Source organism: Gopherus evgoodei, chromosome 1 (assembly GCF_007399415.2).
Source record: "Gopherus evgoodei ecotype Sinaloan lineage chromosome 1, rGopEvg1_v1.p, whole genome shotgun sequence".
In the NCBI taxonomy this organism is placed as follows: domain Eukaryota; kingdom Metazoa; phylum Chordata; order Testudines; family Testudinidae; genus Gopherus; species Gopherus evgoodei.
Window position 1 is genome coordinate 96,247,849 of NC_044322.1, and position 18,944 is coordinate 96,266,792.

The 18,944-nt window shown below is 45.1% G+C and overlaps 1 protein-coding gene across 1 annotated transcript in view; it reads left to right on the forward strand.

The window, feature by feature from the left end:
* The window catches only part of HS6ST3 (heparan sulfate 6-O-sulfotransferase 3), a 526,709-nt gene extending 510,958 nt beyond the window's left edge, over positions 1 to 15,751 (forward strand). Inside the window, exon 2 of the mRNA XM_030567579.1 lies at positions 13,986 to 15,751. Within this exon, the coding sequence (XP_030423439.1) occupies positions 13,986 to 14,694 (709 nt within the window). The 3' untranslated portion in view covers positions 14,695 to 15,751. The remainder of the gene's footprint in view (positions 1 to 13,985) is intronic.
* Positions 15,752 to 18,944: the final 3,193 nt, after the last annotated feature.

The window sequence follows — 18,944 nt, forward strand, 5'->3', positions numbered from 1 at the left end:
AAGCTAGTGGAAGTTCTGGGTGCTCAGTTCCTCAGGCACTAATTTTTTTCCGAGCACTCAGAACAGGAGATATCTGCAGTAACTGTTGGTGTATGTTGACTTTTTAATGGTGAGTAGTGGCTTAATGACGTTGTTTGAGTAAAGAATCTACATATAAACATACCCACATCAACCTGAGAATTAGAACCACTAATGGTATTAAATTTACAAACTCTTGAAAGTGGACCTTGGACACTCTATTCCGATCATGTGGGTATAATATTCATTTTCATTATCTTTAGACCTTTCAATCTGCGACACAGATTTTGCTTGTACAACAATCTGGCAGCAGAATTACAATGTCAGAATTTGAATATTTTACCCTTGTCCTTTATCCTCTGATTGACTAGGTTCAAAATGGCAGTCTCTGTTAGGGAAATGTTTTTCTTCTTGTGAGGTCTTGTCTCTGATTTTGGGATGTTGGGTTAAATCTAGAAGTGGTATGCTTCATGCAATACAAACAGATAAATTAGATAAACATAAAATACTCATTCTGGAAGTTTGCAATGTAAAACTACTTTATTTCTTAGAATTCAGAACACACAAAAATCCCAAAACAGGGAGGCACAAAGCAGGCTGCTCCTTAAGGCAGCCATGTACATATCGCACCACTTTACTGTGGGCTGGCTTTCTGCATCTGATCCTGCCCCCCACATTTTGCTACAAAGCTCCCTAGCCTGCAAACAGGACTCAGAAGCCCTCCTTCCCCCCACTTCATAAACAATAGAACAACATTGGAAGCACAAGGATTTTGTTCCCATAATTCGAGATCTTTTTTGTCTTGCACCACTTAAGCTGCCTTTTTCTGTGATTTTACAAAACCTCTGCAATTTCCTCAAAATTCCATTAATTCAGCCCCAAGCAGTGAGGGTGACAGGGCTCAGGCTTCAGCCCCGCATAGTGGGACTCTGGCTTCAGCCCCAGGTGGCAGGGCTTCAACCCGAGCCCTGCCACCCATAATTTAGCCTTACTTATAATGCATTCTTCAATTACTTTGTTTTCCTTTTCTGCTACCTCACATGACTTCTGTGTTTCAGCTGCTGTGAACTCTTGCTGCTCTTTTGTTTAACAAGCCCATTAGTCGTAGTTGATAAGGTCCCAACTGACTTTGTGAGTGAGAAGAGAATATCTTTCGTTTTAGCAGTTTTTGTGTTCAGAGCTTCTGATTGAGCTGTCGTGTGCAGGCTGCACCATGCAGTGGGTGAGAAATAACAGTAAAGATGTCACTCAGCCCTCTACTGCACCTGTCTACTTCATGAAGCCACACAACACATTTTTGTTCTCATTTTGTGGTGATCCGTCACTTCTGTAACAAATCTCACTCAGCTGTGATGTCTGTTCCATGATGAAATAAGAGGCAAAATGCTCTGGTATGTGATCAGTGCAACTAATGTGAGGCTCTGCACTTCCAACAGGTTTATACTTTTCTATCAAAATGATATTACTGCAGCATTAACTAAAGATTTAAAGTGTTTCATATTATTATGGTGTGAAATGAAGACATGTTGTTAGATTCATACAAGAAACTATTTTTCCCTAAAATTTTGTTAGACAATTTTCATTGTCTAATGCTAACAAAGATACTGGACTTCACACCAGTGGGAAATAATGCCTTGTGAATTTCCAGGTGTGTGTTCATTTTAATGTAAATGCTAGTGTATCTGATATTCTCATACTGTTGGAGACATGAGAATTTGTAGCATTCATCTTTGATACACCTGGGACTGGATTGTGCTGGTCTTAAAGGCTGATCCAGCATCCACACTTCCACGCTGCATGCCTGCAATGTCTCCTGAGGCACAATCCCTCCCAGGGTTCCCTCAGGGCAGTGTGGTTCCACACGATGACTTACTCAGGCCTGTGTATAGATTACATAATCTGGCCATTTATTTGTATATCATAGGGCCAAATAATTTAAGTGGCCCAAAGCTATCCCTGTGCTAACCCACTGACTTTCATGAGTTATCCTAGGAAGGGATTTGACTGAGTATCTATCCTGGAAAAGGTGTGAGTTTCTTGCAGAAAATAAATTTTAATGAATGGCAAGTTGGCATTGGATTAATGATTGTTTTGAAAGTGAGCTGAAGTGATTCATGGATGTTTCCATTTTATCATTACAATGCTAGCTGTTACAAGTTAGACTTCAGGTTAGACTGGCAGATGTATACTATGCAGCTATTACTAATTACTATTCTTGTAGCCGTGTCAGTCCTAGGATATTAGAGAGACATTGTGGGTGGGTGAGGTAATATATTTTATTGGACAAAATTCAGTTGATGAGAGAGACAAGCTGTCAAGCCACATAGAGTGCTTCATTACTCTGCTAGACACTAAATATCATGGAATAAACAGAGGTGCTGGATTTATGGCTTATTACAACAATCTGTAACCCACTAATCCCCTCTTTTTGTCCTATTACTGCAATAGGACAGTACGTGCCAACTACTTATGCTAAACAATCTGCTTCACTTTGCATTTTGTATGATGCTGGGTGTACCTTTCCCAGACCTGAGGAAGAGCTCTGTGTGACTTGAAAGCTTGTCTCACTTATCACTGGAAGTTGGTCCAATAACAGAGATTACCTCACCCACATTGTTTCTCTAATATTCTTGTGTAGGCATCAGACGCTTAAGAATCAGAGTTCCCAAATTCCCAACTACTTAACACATCCTTCTTAATTCCTTTACATGCATTTTGAAGGCTTGGATAAAATACCTTTTCATCAGCGTGTCAAAGCACATTCTGATTGTTCGGTTCTGAATGCCGAGACTCTCTGCTTTAGAGGTTTGGTTCACTTCAGGTGGTAGTCCACTGAAATAAAGAATGAGCAGACTATAGTGAAAGCAGTGTATCAAACAAGGTAACAGAAAATAATTCTGTGTTTTGTATTATAGCAGTGGGTAGCATTGTGGTCTGTAGCCAGATTACAATGGACAAGCTTGAAGTGAGGAGATTCTGTTGTCACTAAGCAGAGACAAGTGCATGTCTGGCCTCAAAATAGCCTAAATTCTTAGATTTCATTAAGAGGCAAAGAAAGGGACTGAAATGGATCCCAGTTTAACTTTTTTTCTTGCACTTTTTGTGCCTTTTTTCAGGAATTAGCCCAGCAGCCAGTCCCAGTTTTAACAAGATTTACTGCAAAACCAGATACTATGTCGGGGGTGGCCAAACCGGGCTTGTGAGCCTCATACAGCTGTTTTACCATTAAAGTGTGGAACCCCTCCACCCCTCATTCTCAGCCTACCAGACTGGGGGTGGGGGGAGCTCATGGCTGTGAAGTGAGCTGATGGGGCTATGGTAGGGGTGGGCAAACTTTTTGGCCTGAAGGCCACATTGGGGTTCCGAAACTGTATGGAGGGCCAGGCAGTGAAAGCTGTGCCTCCCTAAACAGCCTGGCCCCTGCCCCCTCCCTGCCCCCGACTGTCCCACTCAGAACCCCTGACCCATCCAACCCCCCCGCTCCTTGTCCCCGACCGCCCCCTCCCAGGACCCCTGCCCCTAACCAGCCCCCTGGGACTCCACCCCCTATCCAGGTCTCCCTGTCCCCTGACTGCCCTGGCCCCTATCCACACCCCCACCCCCTGACAGGCCCCCCAGGACTCCCACACCTATCCAAACACCCCTGTTCCTCATTTCCTGACCATCACCTCCAAACTTCCACCCCGTCCAACCGCGCCCTGCTCTCTGTCCCGACTGCCCCCCGGGACTCCCTGCCCCTTATCCAACTCGAAAGCTCCCTGCCAGAGATGACTGGTGCCTGCTGAAAGTGGTGGGGACACAATTTAAAGGTTTTCCCCCCCAACAGTTTGAGTCACACCCCACCAGGCACACCTCCCCTCTTACCCTCAGCAGCTCCTCCTTCCATCTCCCCGGTTTTAGCTCTGCATGGAGAGGCAGCAGCAAACAGCTGGGAGCTGCAGAGAGGGGTCACTGCTTTAGCTCACCAGGGAGAGGCAGTAGCAAAAGCAGTGACTCTCCCTGTAGCTCCCAGCTGTTTGCCTTTGCCTCTCCCCATGGCCACAGCTCCAAGCTTGCCAGCTGCAGTAGCTGCTGTGCAGGGAAGGGGCCCAACAGCGTCATATGACCGAGCACGGACAGCAAACCCTGGCAAAAATTTGGGGGAAGGGGGCATGTGACCCCCCCACATGCTCCCCATGCATTGCCTCTGGCTTATGCCCAATGGGGAGGGGAGTCTTGGGGCTTCAGGTGCCTCCCATGGGGCTGAAGCCCCAAGCCCCAGCAGTGGTGCCCCAGCTCTCAAACTTCTGAAGATTATCATATGCAGCTCGACGTGTCAGTAAGTTTAGCCACCCCTGTACTACATATTGAGAATTATGAAGTATGTGTGTATTTCGACCGTAACTACCAACATTTGAAAATGTTTTGAGACAATTTTCCAGGTAAGACAGGGATGGTCTCACAACAACCAGAGGCTTGTGTGCACAACTTGGGGTGTTTTAGTGTAGTTTAAAAAAAAATGTATCAATGTCTTAGGGCCATAAAATTCCTTCCCCTCCCAGGCAAACCCATGACATGAATGCTTCCTCTGCAGCAACAGATCCCTCTTCCCACCCATCTGATTTTCTAACAGGACCTAATGTAGAGGCACAATCATCTGGAAATGTACGCCAGTCTCAGGATATCTAAGCCCCTTGCTTCTGCCATGATAGAAGAATTCTGAGGTGACTCCTTGAATAGAACTCATAAGTATCCTGTCCCCTACATGGGAGATGCATGTGTAGAAGACAAGAGAGCATGAAAAACAAAATACTTTTCAGGCTATTAAAGATCTAGTGCCTACCAGACCAAATACTCATTAGGTCTTGCATCCTCCCACTCATAAACTGCATTGGGGTAACATTATATGTCATTGCAATAATAGAACACTCTAAAACACACACAAGCGTCAGACCTGACCGTCAATATAGCAAAAATACATACAAACTCCAGTGATGGAAGATAAAGGTTCAGAGTTCAAATAAGCATCCTAAAACTTGGGTGCTTAACTTACGCCATGTCTAGACTAGCATTTATGTTGGCAAAACTTTTGTCACTCAAGGGTGTGAAAAAAACACACCCCGAGCAACGTAAGTTTTGACAGCATAAGCTCGTGTCCACAGCACTATGTTGGTGGGAGATGCTCTCCCGCCAGCATAGCTACTGCTGCTTGTTGAGCTGGTTTTATTATGTTGACAGGAGAGCTCTCTCCTGTCGGCATAACACGAGTACACGAGTGATCTTACAGTGGCACAGCTGTATTGGTACAGCTGTGCAACTGTAAGCTTGTAAGTGTAGACATGGCCTAAGCTTCTGACATGACGTGGCGTCCTTGATGGCCATTATAGGTCCAAGGCACAACAGTATGGCAGTGTGGGACAGCTTGTCCAGCTATTGAGCCTTTTTTGTATGTTTTTGTGGATAAACAGAGGATTTAGCTGTACAGGACTTCTCAGTCCATCTTCTTGCAGAGGGTATGTTTACACTGCAATTAGGAGGAGTGATTTCAGCCTTTGTAGCCATACCTGAACTAACTTTGAGATTGCTAAATCAAGGCTAACTCAAGTAACAATAGCAGTGAATCCATGGCAGCTTGCAGGGCCGGCGCTACCATTTAGGCAGCCTAGGCAATCGCCTAGGGCGCCAGAATAAATGGTGGGCACCGTTTTGCCGGAGGGGGCAGCAGGCAGCTCCGGTGGAGCTTCTGCAGTGGTGCCTGCGGAGGGACTGCAGGTCCACGGCTCCGGTGGAGCTGCCGCAGTCGTGCCTGCGGACGGTTGGCTCCTCGCGCGGCTCCGGTGGACCTCCCACAGGCACGACTGCGGCAGCTCCACCGGAGCCACGGAGCACTGGACCCTCCGCAGGCACTACTGCGGCAGTCCCACCGGAGCCGCGGGACCAGCGCGCGGGGCGGCAAAATTGCTGTCCGCCTAGGGCACTCAAACCCCTAGTGCCGGTCCTGGCAGCATGGGTGGTGGCCATCCAAGTATGTACCCAGGCTCCTGGATGAACAGAGCTAACCTATGCAGCCGCCTGTGCTGCCACAGCCTCATTGCTGTTGCTACTCAAACTAGCTTTTATTTAATGCTGCAATCACATCTCCTGATTGCACTGTAAACATACCCCCACAAACTAAATTCATGAAAGCCAGACTGAGAGAAAGAATATCTTTGGGCTGGTCTACACTTACCGGTGGGAGTGACGAATGGCGGTCGATGCATCGGTGGTCGATTTAGTGGGTTTAAGTGAAGACCCATTAAATCAACCGCAGATCACTCTCCTGTCGACTCCTGTTCTCCACTGGATCGAGAAGAGTAGGGGGAGTCGACGGGAGAACATCTCCCATCAACATCACCCCCTGGTAAGTAGATCTAAGCTATGTCGATTTGAATTACGCTATTTATATAACTCAAATTTCATAGCTTAGATCAAATTTCCCCTGTGATGTAGACAAGGCCTGAGTTTTGACAGACCACTGAAAAGCTCAGTAGTCATACAGTAAATATAGTAAAGGAAGAAAGTTTCTTGGCTAGTCACAAGGAATTTTGCATAAATCATACAAAGGCATTTCCTCATTCATTTCACTGTATTTGTTTCGGATTCTGCTTTTCAGCTCATATTCCATTATAGAACAGCAAATACATCTGCCAGTAATGAGATGGAAATGATTTATGCACTGGAAGGTTTACTTTCACTAGTTGTCATTGCCCCGAGGCACACCAGAATGAAAATGCCATAGGTTGGTGAGGAAAGACTGAAACATTATTAAAGGTGTAAATAACCATCAATAGCAATATTTTAACATATACCTTAACATCCAATACTATCCCAGAGAGGGAGAGCAACCATATGAGGAAGAAGCCTTGTATAAGACCCTGTGAGGTGATCCAAATGTTAGCCACACATTCCAGCTGCCTTTGAATGTTCTCGGCATTGTGTGTTTCAGCCACTTTGAGCACAGCTGTTTTCGTTAGTGTTGCAACCAGTATGTTTGCTTAGTGATGCTGGTAGCGGTTGCAAAAATGCTGATCCAAGGCCCAGAAGCTGAAATACAATTTTTTTATGTTCAAAGCTGTTGAGTGGCAGAGAACGATATGCAATAGTTTGGCTGCTTGTCCAGGTCTCACTTGTAACATATGCAAAACTCCATCTGCTTGCCTGAAAGCGTGTCTTAATCTGTTCTCATAAACACAAAGCAGAGTGATGGTGAAGAAGAACATTTTTCTTGAGAAGGAAAAGCATTGCTCAATATTTTCTAACAGCCCTTGGAAGCCAAAGTCCTCTACAGCCAAGTAGAACTTCAGCTCAAGGGAAATAATGTCTACTACTTCCTAGTTTATAGGTACTGTAGTCAAAGTGGATGTTTCTGGGAATATTCATTCATGAATGGTCATGGGATGCTCAGGAACTATGATGACAGGATCTGTATAAGTACCCCAATAGAGCATGATGAAACTGCTGTTAGATAGTATGGAACTGGGTACCCGCACAAAGAACAAATTATTTATGCCATACAGTCCCTCCTCAGCTTTGCCAAACATTAAGGCAAACCATACGATTCCTAATCCAAATTGTAATAGCAATTCACACAAGGACACTCCCCAGTACACTCCCCTTCTTGCTCATTCAAAAAATGTATATCCCTTCTGCTGTGAAATCATTTCAGGAGCAGCTGCTTCCAGAAGCTAGTAGTCCAGGAAGAGATACTGCAGCAATGCACAATCAACACTTCTGACACTGTAACATCATTCCAGAAAATACATTATAGTTCTTGTGCAGAAAGGTCATTGATTGAGTTAATAAGACAGGAAAAAAAAGTTTTTGATTCCCTCCTGCCTTCTAATTGCTCTGAACTGGTGGAGATACCTGCATATTTCAGCAAGAATTTGAGTATGTCTCAATTTTATTTGCCACACTTTAGGGCATCTGGAGAAGCAGTGGGAGTCATTCAGCATTTAGAAAAGGATGTTATGCTGTGATGATCTGGATAGGAAGGACATTACACCCAGCAATTCTGAATAGTTCCTGGATTTTTCATTCAACTAAAGTGAGATCTTCTGAAAGATGATCTCTCGAAGTGTTCATTGTTTCAGCAGTGTGTGTCCCCAACACCATTTGTTTTTCTGAGTGTTGGGTAGGTAGCATCTTGAGATCATGTCTGAAGAAATCTTAGGGTACGTCTACAGTACGAAATTAATTCGACCTTTCGGAAATGATTTGATACATTCAGTGTTGTGTGTCCCCACTAAAGAGCATGAATTCGGTGGAGTGCGTCCACAATACTGAGGCTAGCATCAAATGTCGGAGCGGTGCACTGTGGTAGCTATCCCACAGTTCCCGCAGTCTCTGCCACCCATTGGAATTGTGGGTTAAGCTCCCAGTGCATGATGGGGCAAAAACATTCTTGCAGGTGTTTCTGGGTGTGTGCCATCACTCACTCGTCCCTCCGTGAAAGCTATGGCAGATGCCATACTACCAGCAGACGGTGCAGCACGGTGCACCGCCTGTCTTCTGGTACTATGAATCCACCTCGCATGTCCTCTTGTCTTTCTATCTACTCTTTCATCTAACCATTTCCTGCCTTTTTTCGGCTACAATGAACAGAGCCACACAGCTTCCGCCATTTTTTCCATATTGTCGATCATGGGCTCCGGTGGAAGCTACAGAAGGCAACAATTCCCTGCCATTTTTCGGCCATCGTGAACAGAGCTACACAGCTTCCACCGCAAACTCTGCTCACATTTCCACTGCAAACTCTGCTCTCCCACTCTTGCAGCTCTAACGAGCTTCCCAGCTCCATGAAATCTACAGAAGACAACCATTTACCACCTTTTATCGGCCATCTTGAACTAAACAGCTTGTTTTGCACCCTTTTTCCAGGATTACTCATGCAGGCGCCATAGTGTGGCAAGCATGGAGCCCGCTCAGATCTACGCTGCAGTTTTGACCATTGTAAATACCTTGTGCAGTATCCGGCAGTATATGCAGTACCTCCAAAACTGGGCAAGGAAGCGATGACAACGCAATTACTATACTGATGAGAACATGGACACAGATATTCCTAGAAGCACGATGTGGTGACTGGGAGATCATGGTGGCATTGAGCCTGATTCATGCCATAGAACACCAATTCTGGGCCCGAGAAACAAGCACAGACTGGTGGGACTGCATTGTGTTGCAGGTCTGGGATGATTCCCAGTGGCTGCGAAACTTTCGTATGCGTAGGGTCACTTTCATGGAATTTTGTGACTTGTCCCCTGTCCTGAAGCACAAAGACACCAAAATGAGAGAAGCCCTCGCAGTTGAGAAGCGAGTGGCCACAGCACTGTGGAAGCTTGCATTGCCCAACAGCGACTGGTCAATCGAGAATCAGTTTGGAGTGGTCAAATCTACTGTGGGGGCTGCAGTGCTGCAAGTAGCCAACGCAATCATTGACCAGCTGCTATCAAGGGTAGTGACTCTGCGAAATATGCAGATCATTGTAGATGGCTTTAATGCGCTGCGGTTCCCTAACTGCAGCGGGGCGATAGACGGAACGCATATCCCTATCTTGGCCACGGCACGCTGGGGCGGCCAATACATAAACCACAAGGGGTACTTTTCGATGGTGCTGCAAGTACTGGTGGATCAGAAGGGATGTTTCACCGACATCAACGTGGGATGGCCAGGAAAGGTGCATGACGCTTGCGTCTTCAGGGACTCTGGTTTGTTTGAACAGCTGCAGGAAGGGATTTACTTCCCAGACCAGAAAATTACTGTTGGGGATGTCGAAATGCATATAGTTGTCCTCAGGGATCCAGCCTACCCCTTAATGCCATGGCTCATGAAGCCGTACACGGGCATCCTGGACAGTAGTAAGGATCAGTTCAACCATAGGCTGAGCAGGTGCAGAATGATGGTAGAATGTGCTTTTGGACATTTGAAAGCACGCTGGCGCAGTTTACTGATATGGTTAGATCTCAGCACAACCAATATTCCAACTGTAATTGCTGCTTGTTGTGTGCTCCACAATCTCTGTGAGAGTAAGGGGGAGACATTTATGGTGGAGTGGGAGGTTGAGGCAATTCGTCTGGCGGCCTATTTCGCACAGCCAGACAACAGGGTAATTAGAAGAGCGTAGCAGGGCACGCTGCGCATCAGAGAAGCTTTGAAAGCCAGTTTCATGACTGGCCAGGGTATGGTGTGACAGTTGTGTTTGTTTCTCTTGAAGTTACCCGCCCCCTATATATATATGAAAGGAAATAAAGTCTAAATTGTTTTAAAAATGTTCTGTATTATTATTTGTTGCACAACACATTGAGAGAAATCAGAAGGCAGTTGGGGGGGGTTGGGTTGGGGGGGTGGAGGAGGAGGGAGGGACAAGTTGAGAAACCAAATCAAAAGTTCACATATGCCAGCTTTCTACTGCTTGGGCAATCCTTTGGTGTTGAGTGTGTGGGTCCCTGTAGCCTCCCCCCTCTTGTTCTTGGGTGTCTGGGTGAGGACACTATGGAACTTGAGGAGGAGGGAAGGTGGTTATACAGGGGCTGCAGCGGCAGTCTGTGGTCTTGCTGCCTTTCCCACATTAGATCTACCATACAGTGGAGCATGTCAGTTTGCTCCCCCATGAGCTTGACCATAGCGTTCTGCCTGCTCTCATTGCGCACATCCCTTCTCTGTTTGTGTTCCTGTAATGCTTTATGGGACTCCACAATTGTTTGCCTCCACGGATTCAGCTGGGCCCTATCAGTGCGGGAGGACTGCATGAGCTCAGCGAATATGTCTGCCCAAGTTCGTTTTTTCCGCCTTCTAATCTGAACCAACCTCTTGGACAGAGTAGATAGGGGCCTGCGGAAGGAGAAAAAGGAAGGTTAGTATTTTAAAATATACATTTCAGAGGACAAAGGGGACACTTTGCTATGAGTAAGCCATCACACACAGCTGGGCAACAGAATTCAGCTTGCAGGCAGCCTAGGGGCACACGAGGTTCTGCTTCTTCTAAATTCATGTCAGTGTTTTCAGACTGCTGGGACCCCTTTCCCATAGCAAGCAATGCCTGGTGGATTTGCCATAAAGGAGATCCTGCAGGGTCTCTGGGATGATCACTTCACACAACACCCAACACCCCTCCTGCACCCATCGTGTGGCTCCGATGAGGCTCTGAGCAGGGATGAGCCCTTTAAACTATATGCAAACAGCCCAGTGCGACTGGGTTCCCCCCCACCATCACTGCGTGGCTCCAATCAGGCTCTCACGCACCAGAAGTACCTTCTCCAGGGTCATGGTCCGGGAGCTCGCATTGGGAGTGGGGGGAGGCTATTGGCTCCAGCATTAAGCAGAGTTCCTGGCTAGGAGGGAAACGGATTCCCTACTTGCTGCCTGGGCACTGTCCTTCTCCTCCTCCTCTTCATCCTCCAATGACTCTTCCTCCTCACTCCATGCAACTCCCCCCTTGCAGGTGTCCACGGAGAGTGGTGGGTGGTGGTGTCACCCCCCATAATTGCATGGAGCTCACGGTAGAAATGGAATGTATGAGGCTGTGACCCAGAGCACCCGTTTGCCTCCCTGGCTTTTTGGTATGCTGAACTGAGCTCCTTGATTTTTTTATGACAGTGCTCTGTGTCCCTGGAGTAGCATCTTTCCATCATGGCCCTGGAGATTTTAGTGTATGTTTTTGCGTTCCTTTTTTTGTAACGTAGTTGTGCCATAACAGACTCGTCTCCCCAACATACGATGAGGTCCAGTAGCTCCCATTCGGACCATGCTGGAGTTCGTCTGTGAATCCGGGACTGCATGATCTTTTGTGATGGTGGACTCTGCATGGTTGCCTGTGATGGTGGGCTGTGCTGACGGTCACCTGTGCTGATGGTGACCAAACAGGAAATGAAATTCAAAAGTTCCTGGAGCTTTTCCTAACCACCTGGCTAGTGCATCGGAGTTGAGAGTGTTGTCCAGAGTGGTCACAAGGGAGCATTCTGGGATAGCTCCCGGAGGCCAATAACGTTGAATTGTGTCCACAATACCTTTAACCCGGGATTGCGATCTCGATTTAAGCGCTACTCCACTTGCCGAGGTGGAGTACAGAAATCGCTTTAAAGAGCTCTGTAAATCGAAAAAGCCGGTTTGGTCATGTGGACGGAATCTTTTTTTTTTCTGAATTAACTCGGCTAATTCCAAAATAACAGACTCATGTAGACCAGGCCTTAGGGTAATTTCAGTGGATCAGGTGCTGGAAACTCATATTTTATTAACGTGTTGTTCAGAGCCAGATGAGTCATGCAAACACCTCTTTTTGTACCACACTAGCTGTGTTAATTTTACTCGTGGACTTTTAGTTGCTATTCCAGCCGACAAAAGTTATAAAGTATTTTGGTTTTGTCTTATTTTTATATCACCCTATAATTTAGGTTAAGTTGTTATTGAATAAAATCTTCAACAGTAAACGTGTTACATGAAAGATTGTTTAGGCATACTCAATTTCAGTCTTTTTCACATTGCCATAACTAGATGTAGAAACTCTCAATGCGGCAACTGAAAGATAAATTGACAAACTGAGGTCTGCAGTTTCTTGTTCTATTTGATGTCAGGTAGATTTTAGTATCTTTTTTGTATTCCTAACAGATAACAGCTGAACATGTTAACCTTTACACTTATCAGCAGTGAGTGATTTTAGTATCCATGATCATAACTAGTCTTAATCCATCTCTCAACTCAAATTAAGTCATGTAAATGGATTTTAGTCCTGTCATTGGCCTCAATGTAACCCATTTAATGACCCATTTGCAAGTTGGCTGGTCATGCCAAAATCTTCCACATTGCAGCAGTTGCAGCATCCAGTTGGTATTGTCCAGGCTGCTCATATATTCTAACCATGTGCTGTAGAGAGTCATATTGTCTCAGTTCAGAAGACAGGTGACAGGATTAATATTTTCTCATTATGTACAAGAGTAGTGAGAGAATTCACATCTTTGTGGTCTGTAATCCTCAGCACAGTAAATCCTCAAAGGACACAACAACGGTTTCACTGTTTTATCTTTGAACCGTTGTATCTTCTCCCATTGATTCCGATATTGCTAAATACCAGCATATAAAAAGAGTCTATTGAGTACAATTGGATTTGTCATGGTCTCTGTAAATTGAGGAACACTGCACAGTTGGTTGTGGTTAAAATCTCCTTTCCTCAAAATAAAAAAAATCCCTCTTTTGTCTGCAGCTTGTTTTGTAGCATATCTCCTTAATCACAAATGGATGAAAATTAATAAAAAGAATTAATCACAAAAACCAAACTGCCTTCTAGTTTGTTCACAATATTCACCATGCGTTAAGGTTTGCACTTTGTACCACTGTGTTTGTCACTGGGAGGTAGTTAATGTTACTTATTTCTTCTTTCAGAACTAGTAAGTGCCTCAAAAATCACCATGATGAAGAACAGATGGATAAATGGGTTAGGGATAAAAATGTGTCCTCAGTCCACCTTCTTGAAAGTGACTTGTGGTGTGGTAAATTTTATTATCCACATGTCATAGTTGCTAGGAATGTTCTATAGGCTTAAGCTTTACAAGTGCATTGGCTCATTTGAAAAAGTTATGGCAAGGTCTACACTACAGATTTATAGCGGTATAACTATGTCGCTTAGGGGTGTAAAAAATCCACACCTCTGAGTGATACACATATACCAATCTACCCCCTGAGTATAGACAGTGCTATGTCAGTGAGAGAGCTTCTCCCATCTACAACTACTGCCTCATGCCAGGTGGATTAACTATGCTGATGGGAAAAGCTCTCCCGCTGGCATAGGAGCATTTTTACTTAAGTGGTGCAGCTGCACTAATCCAGTGTTTTAAGTGTAGACCTGCCCTAAGACGAAGTCGTTGGTTAGCAAGCATTTCATCAGAGAGAAATAAAAATTGCTGATTAATAAGAGTAAAAGCTGCTGAATCCTAAAACTGTGTTTTAAAAATTTGTTCCAGGAACTTCTATTACATCACAATGCTGAGGGATCCAGTGTCACGGTATTTGAGTGAATGGAAACACGTCCAGAGAGGTGCAACATGGAAAACTTCCCTCCACATGTGTGATGGAAGAAGTCCAACGCCAGATGAGCTGCCTACCTGTTACCTGGGGGATGACTGGTCTGGAGTCAGCTTGCAGGAGTTCATGCATTGTGGTTACAACCTAGCTAACAACCGCCAGGTTCGCATGCTGGCAGACCTAAGCCTGGTTGGATGTTACAACTTGACTTTTATGAATGAAAGTGAGAGAAATATGATCCTTCTCCAAAGCGCCAAGAACAACCTGAAAAACATGGCCTTTTTTGGACTCACAGAGTTTCAGAGGAAAACACAGTATCTCTTTGAGAGGACATTCAACCTTAAGTTCATTTCCCCATTCACCCAGTTCAATATTACCCGGGCCTCTAATGTGGATATTGATGAAGGGTCCCGGAAGCGCATAGAGGTGTTGAACTTTCTGGACATGCAGCTTTATGAATATGCTAAAGACCTCTTTCTCCAACGCTTTCAGTACTCCAAGCAAGAGGAGCACCAGAAGAACCGGCAAAAACGGCGGGAGGAGCGGAGGCTACTCCGGGAGCAAAGAACACACCAGTGGCAGAAGGAAGAATCAGCAGCAGAAATAGCTGTTACTGAAGATTATAACAGTCAGGTGGAGCGATGGTGACGCTTTTCATTCTTAGACAAATAAAAGAAAAAAGAATTGAAAACCCTGATAATTTCTTGAACTTGGTTACTCAGAGATTACACAAGGAATGAGTAGTGTTGCCTTGGTAGATGAGACTGAGTCACACAGCTGCCCTTCTTTGTCTTAGTTTTTCTTAGTTTCTATCAGCTAGGAGAATATATATATATTTTTGTGTTTCTCAATGCTCCTTGTATCAGTGTTATTAACTGGCAGTGGAACAGATTCTTATCAAATACTAACTTCTTTCAAAGGCCTAAGCGATGAGAGTGGCTGGAAAAGATAGCTCTTTTTTTTCCATTAACAGATGTACTCTGTACAGTTTGAGCAGCTGAAACTTGTGATGATATGAATCAAAAATCAGAGAATCACTGAGCGGCTGACGCTGGTGTATTTCAGACTGTCCTGCGTAGCTGTGTTCTGTATTGAATGCAACAGAGAAAACCATGTTGCCCTTCAGATGTTTACATGTAGTGTTTTAAGTAAGAAAAAGAAAATACTGAATGTGATTAAATTACATTTAGGACTAGGTGACACATGGTGCTGAAACTATTCTTTTATTTCTGAAAGCCTGCAGTCATGGGTGGTTTATAAGTGAAATGAGTTAGAAGGTCTTAACCTAATCCCTAGCAGATTTGGCTGTGCATCACCAAAACCTGCTAGTAAGCAGGCTCCATTCTGAGAGAGCCTGGCAAATGAATGGCATAAGTACTACTGCTGAGAAATGAGATCCATTCTGGGGAAGCTCACACAGGCCTGTTCACCCTATCTGGATGGAGGTAACAATATCAGCTTTGACTTTTGTGAAAGGTGAAATCCACAAAGGGCGTGGAATAAGAAAGGCAAGAAAAAGAGTGGAAAAAGCTGAAGTTTTAGTCTGACACTTTCCAAATTTGTTATAAGGGCTCTGGTCATAAAGGTACACTGAATCTTGAGAGGTGTATGTGTTTGTTATGAGCCTTGGTGGGAAGAGAGCTCTGAGCTGAATGGGGTGGGCCCATGCTGTGCTGAGTTTTGGCAAGAAGAAGGGGTTCTTAGCTTGGAGGGACCAGTAGTGATGTTGTGGGGGGAGGATGTTGTTCTGCAGGTGGGGTTGGGAATGATGGAGGCAAGGGCGCCTGCAGAGATTCTGAGCTGGGAGGGGCATGGGTTGGTATGGGAAGTGACATGCCCTCACCCTCCTATGAGGGAGACTACCAAGCTCCTCTGGGCCTGATCCAGGCTAATGAGACACACCTGCAAGACTTGCTCAGCCTACCGGGGAAAGGGAGGGGGTGCTTCAAAGGGGGGAATTTACCACAGAATGAGGTGGTGAAGAGGAAGAAAGTTGCTTGCTCAGTGACTGATGGTAATAGAGGGAATCCAGCCAAGGAGGAGACAGCTGTGAGACACTGCTCCTGGAGCTGCCCTGAGTGGAGGTAACGCACCATGCCCCAGGAAGAGGGGTAGAAGGTAAACCCTGTGACGGGGCAATAAACTCTGAGAGACTAAGCCCTCACAGCTGAGTTTTTAGGGGCTACCTGAGAGGCTGGTCTTTGTTCCAGCCAGACCTTCCCTTCTTGCGAAGGGAAGGGAAGCACAGGAGCCAGACACCAGTCTGTGGGATGTAGCCTGCAGAGAAATTCCCCAAGGCTGCTAACTGGGGGAGAAGAGAGTAAATGATGCCCAGTGGCTCCTCGGGGGGTCCAGGGAGCCCATCCCCCCACAGTTGGTTTGGCCCAGTTGAATGCAGAGAGGAACTATATCAATTGGTGAATGTGGGTGCTGGTGAAATGAGGGCAAGAGGGGTGACTGTAGTGTGGAAGGGAGGGTAGAGGTAGCTTGGAGAGGCAGAGGTTGGTACTACAAGAGATCAGTAAGGGGATCACAGAGAGATAATCACAGTTGTCTCCTAATTTGCCCTTTACTGTACAACATACCTCATTTTTTCATTCTGAAAATAGGAGGGTCCCCTCTTTCTTCTCACTTCCTTGCTATCCTCCCTTAACACACAACAAAACTCTTCGCTGCACACCTCTGTCCCTCAGGGCCACAGTGGCTTGGCTTTTCATTTTTGAAAATATTATCTTTGTATGGAATGGGGGAGAGAAGCTGGGAGATTGGTGAGGCTGCAGGTAGCATTCACTTTGGGTGCCAGCTGCCACTGCCTGGGTACAGCAGCAGTCCTCCTTCTGTTTAGGGTGACCAGATGTCCTGATTTTATAGGGACAGACCCAATTTTGGGGTCTTTTTCTTATTTAGGGTCCTGTTACCCCCATCCTGATATTTCACATTTGCTGTCTGGTCACCCTACTTCTGTTTGACACACAACAACTTCTAATGGAGAAAATGAAAACAAAGTAGTTGGATGGGGGGAGTTAAAATTTAACAGTTTGGTAACACACTAATGCTATGCCTAGCCCTGTAGTCAGTCATCTCCCAGAGGGTAAGTCAGGCCTCTGAAGGGCTGCTCATGTGCTATGGCATTTATGTTAATGGAATTTCTGACATCTTGAAGGTGTATATTTGAGGCTGAGTTAAAGTTCATTTTTGACTGTGAGCCTACTTCACACATGCTGGCATTTGCAGAGCAGCAAGTGGGCCTGTTGGGCAGAGGGCTGACAGCTTCCAGTCTCTAAAGCTCATAGAGGGCAAGTACCACAGCCAAAGCCTTCACAGTTACACTACTGGCTTTAGAAAAACCCACAGTCATTTCAGGTGTTTTTTAGCAGAAGTTCCTGGCATATTAAAATAAATTAGAAAGGGCTTTCACATTCTCTAAGATTTACTTCTTAGACAGAGGTTTGCTGATATTCACTCTAAAGTGCTGTGCATAATGCTGTGTTTAAAATAACCAATAATCAAATGCCAAATAATTAAAAATGCCAATAATCAAAATAAAGGGCCAGGTTCATATCTCAGGTACTCCAAATTTACATTGTTGTAACTCCACTGACTTAACTGTAGATACACTAGACTTAGACTAGTTTAAATGAGATCAGAATTTAGCCCACTCTGTCCATTTCCAAAACTTTGCAAGCATTAGATTTTTAAAAACAAAGACATAGAATCACTAACAAATTATGGTGTTACTGACATGAGGCATTTGTGTTTCTGCTACTGAGGTGGTGCTAAGAAACGTCACTCTGCTGTGGTGCAGATGTACTTATTAATCTTTCACCTGATGTGCTCAACACTAGCTGCTTATTTCCAGTTCTAATTGGCTGTAGGTTCACACTAGGCAAAAAGTTCACCAAACTGTTGAGATTTAAGTTTCTAATTCCTGATGATTTATGTTTGGCCACAGAATTAAATGTATTGCCTCCGAGCTGTTTTATTGACAAATGCAGATGTGACCTAGCCTGCCCTCTCACGAATGCACACAATGCCTTTGCAGCAACAGTAGATCAGCTTCTCTGCTCCGGTGTTCCTCACTGCAGTAGTGATGAGAATTTAGTGAGGCTTAAAGAAGTTCTATTGAACACCACCCATTACGTGTTAGAGATGGGGCCTGATCCAAACTCCACTGACCTTTATGGAAGTTCGGGTCCAGAGCTAGACTTCACGGCTACCATGTAACTGTAAAGACCCAAACCAGAATGGCAGGTCCCCTCCTCTTTGAATTTTGGGAAGGCTTAGGGTTGGTTTAACTAACTTGGGCCCGTCTCTAGTTTTCAACTCCCATCTTCAAGTAATTTAGCCAAATCCGATGACATAAGGGGTATAAAGTTACACACTGAGTGTAGCATAGTCCAATGAAAGGTGATGGGAGTGACATTCACTATACACCAGAAATGGATTTGTCAGAGGAGGAGGAGAGAGCGTGTGTGGCAGACCTCCCTGTTAGTTGATTTTCTTGCTAAACACACTACTTATCGATATAGTACTTTGTGTTCAAACTGCAGTACGGACATTAATCAGAATCAGGCACTGGGCATGCAAAATGAGTCACAAATGGGGTGGAAGTAAACTTGCTGTGTTTAATTCATTGGCTCACTTACACTGTTTTTTTTCCCCCCCACCACTGTTATGTGACTGACTTCCCTGGAGTTCTGATGTTCACCAGGATGTGTTAGATCAGAATCAGCTGCCACTGAACTACAAATTGGTGCAAGTTAGTGCACGAGGCCCTGTGCTGTTCATTCACAAAGTTTGGCTTACTCTGATAGTGTTGAATGCTGTAAACATCTCTAGTAACAGCAACTACATACTCAGAAAAGATATCCAAGTTTGTACTGAAACACTTCTAATGG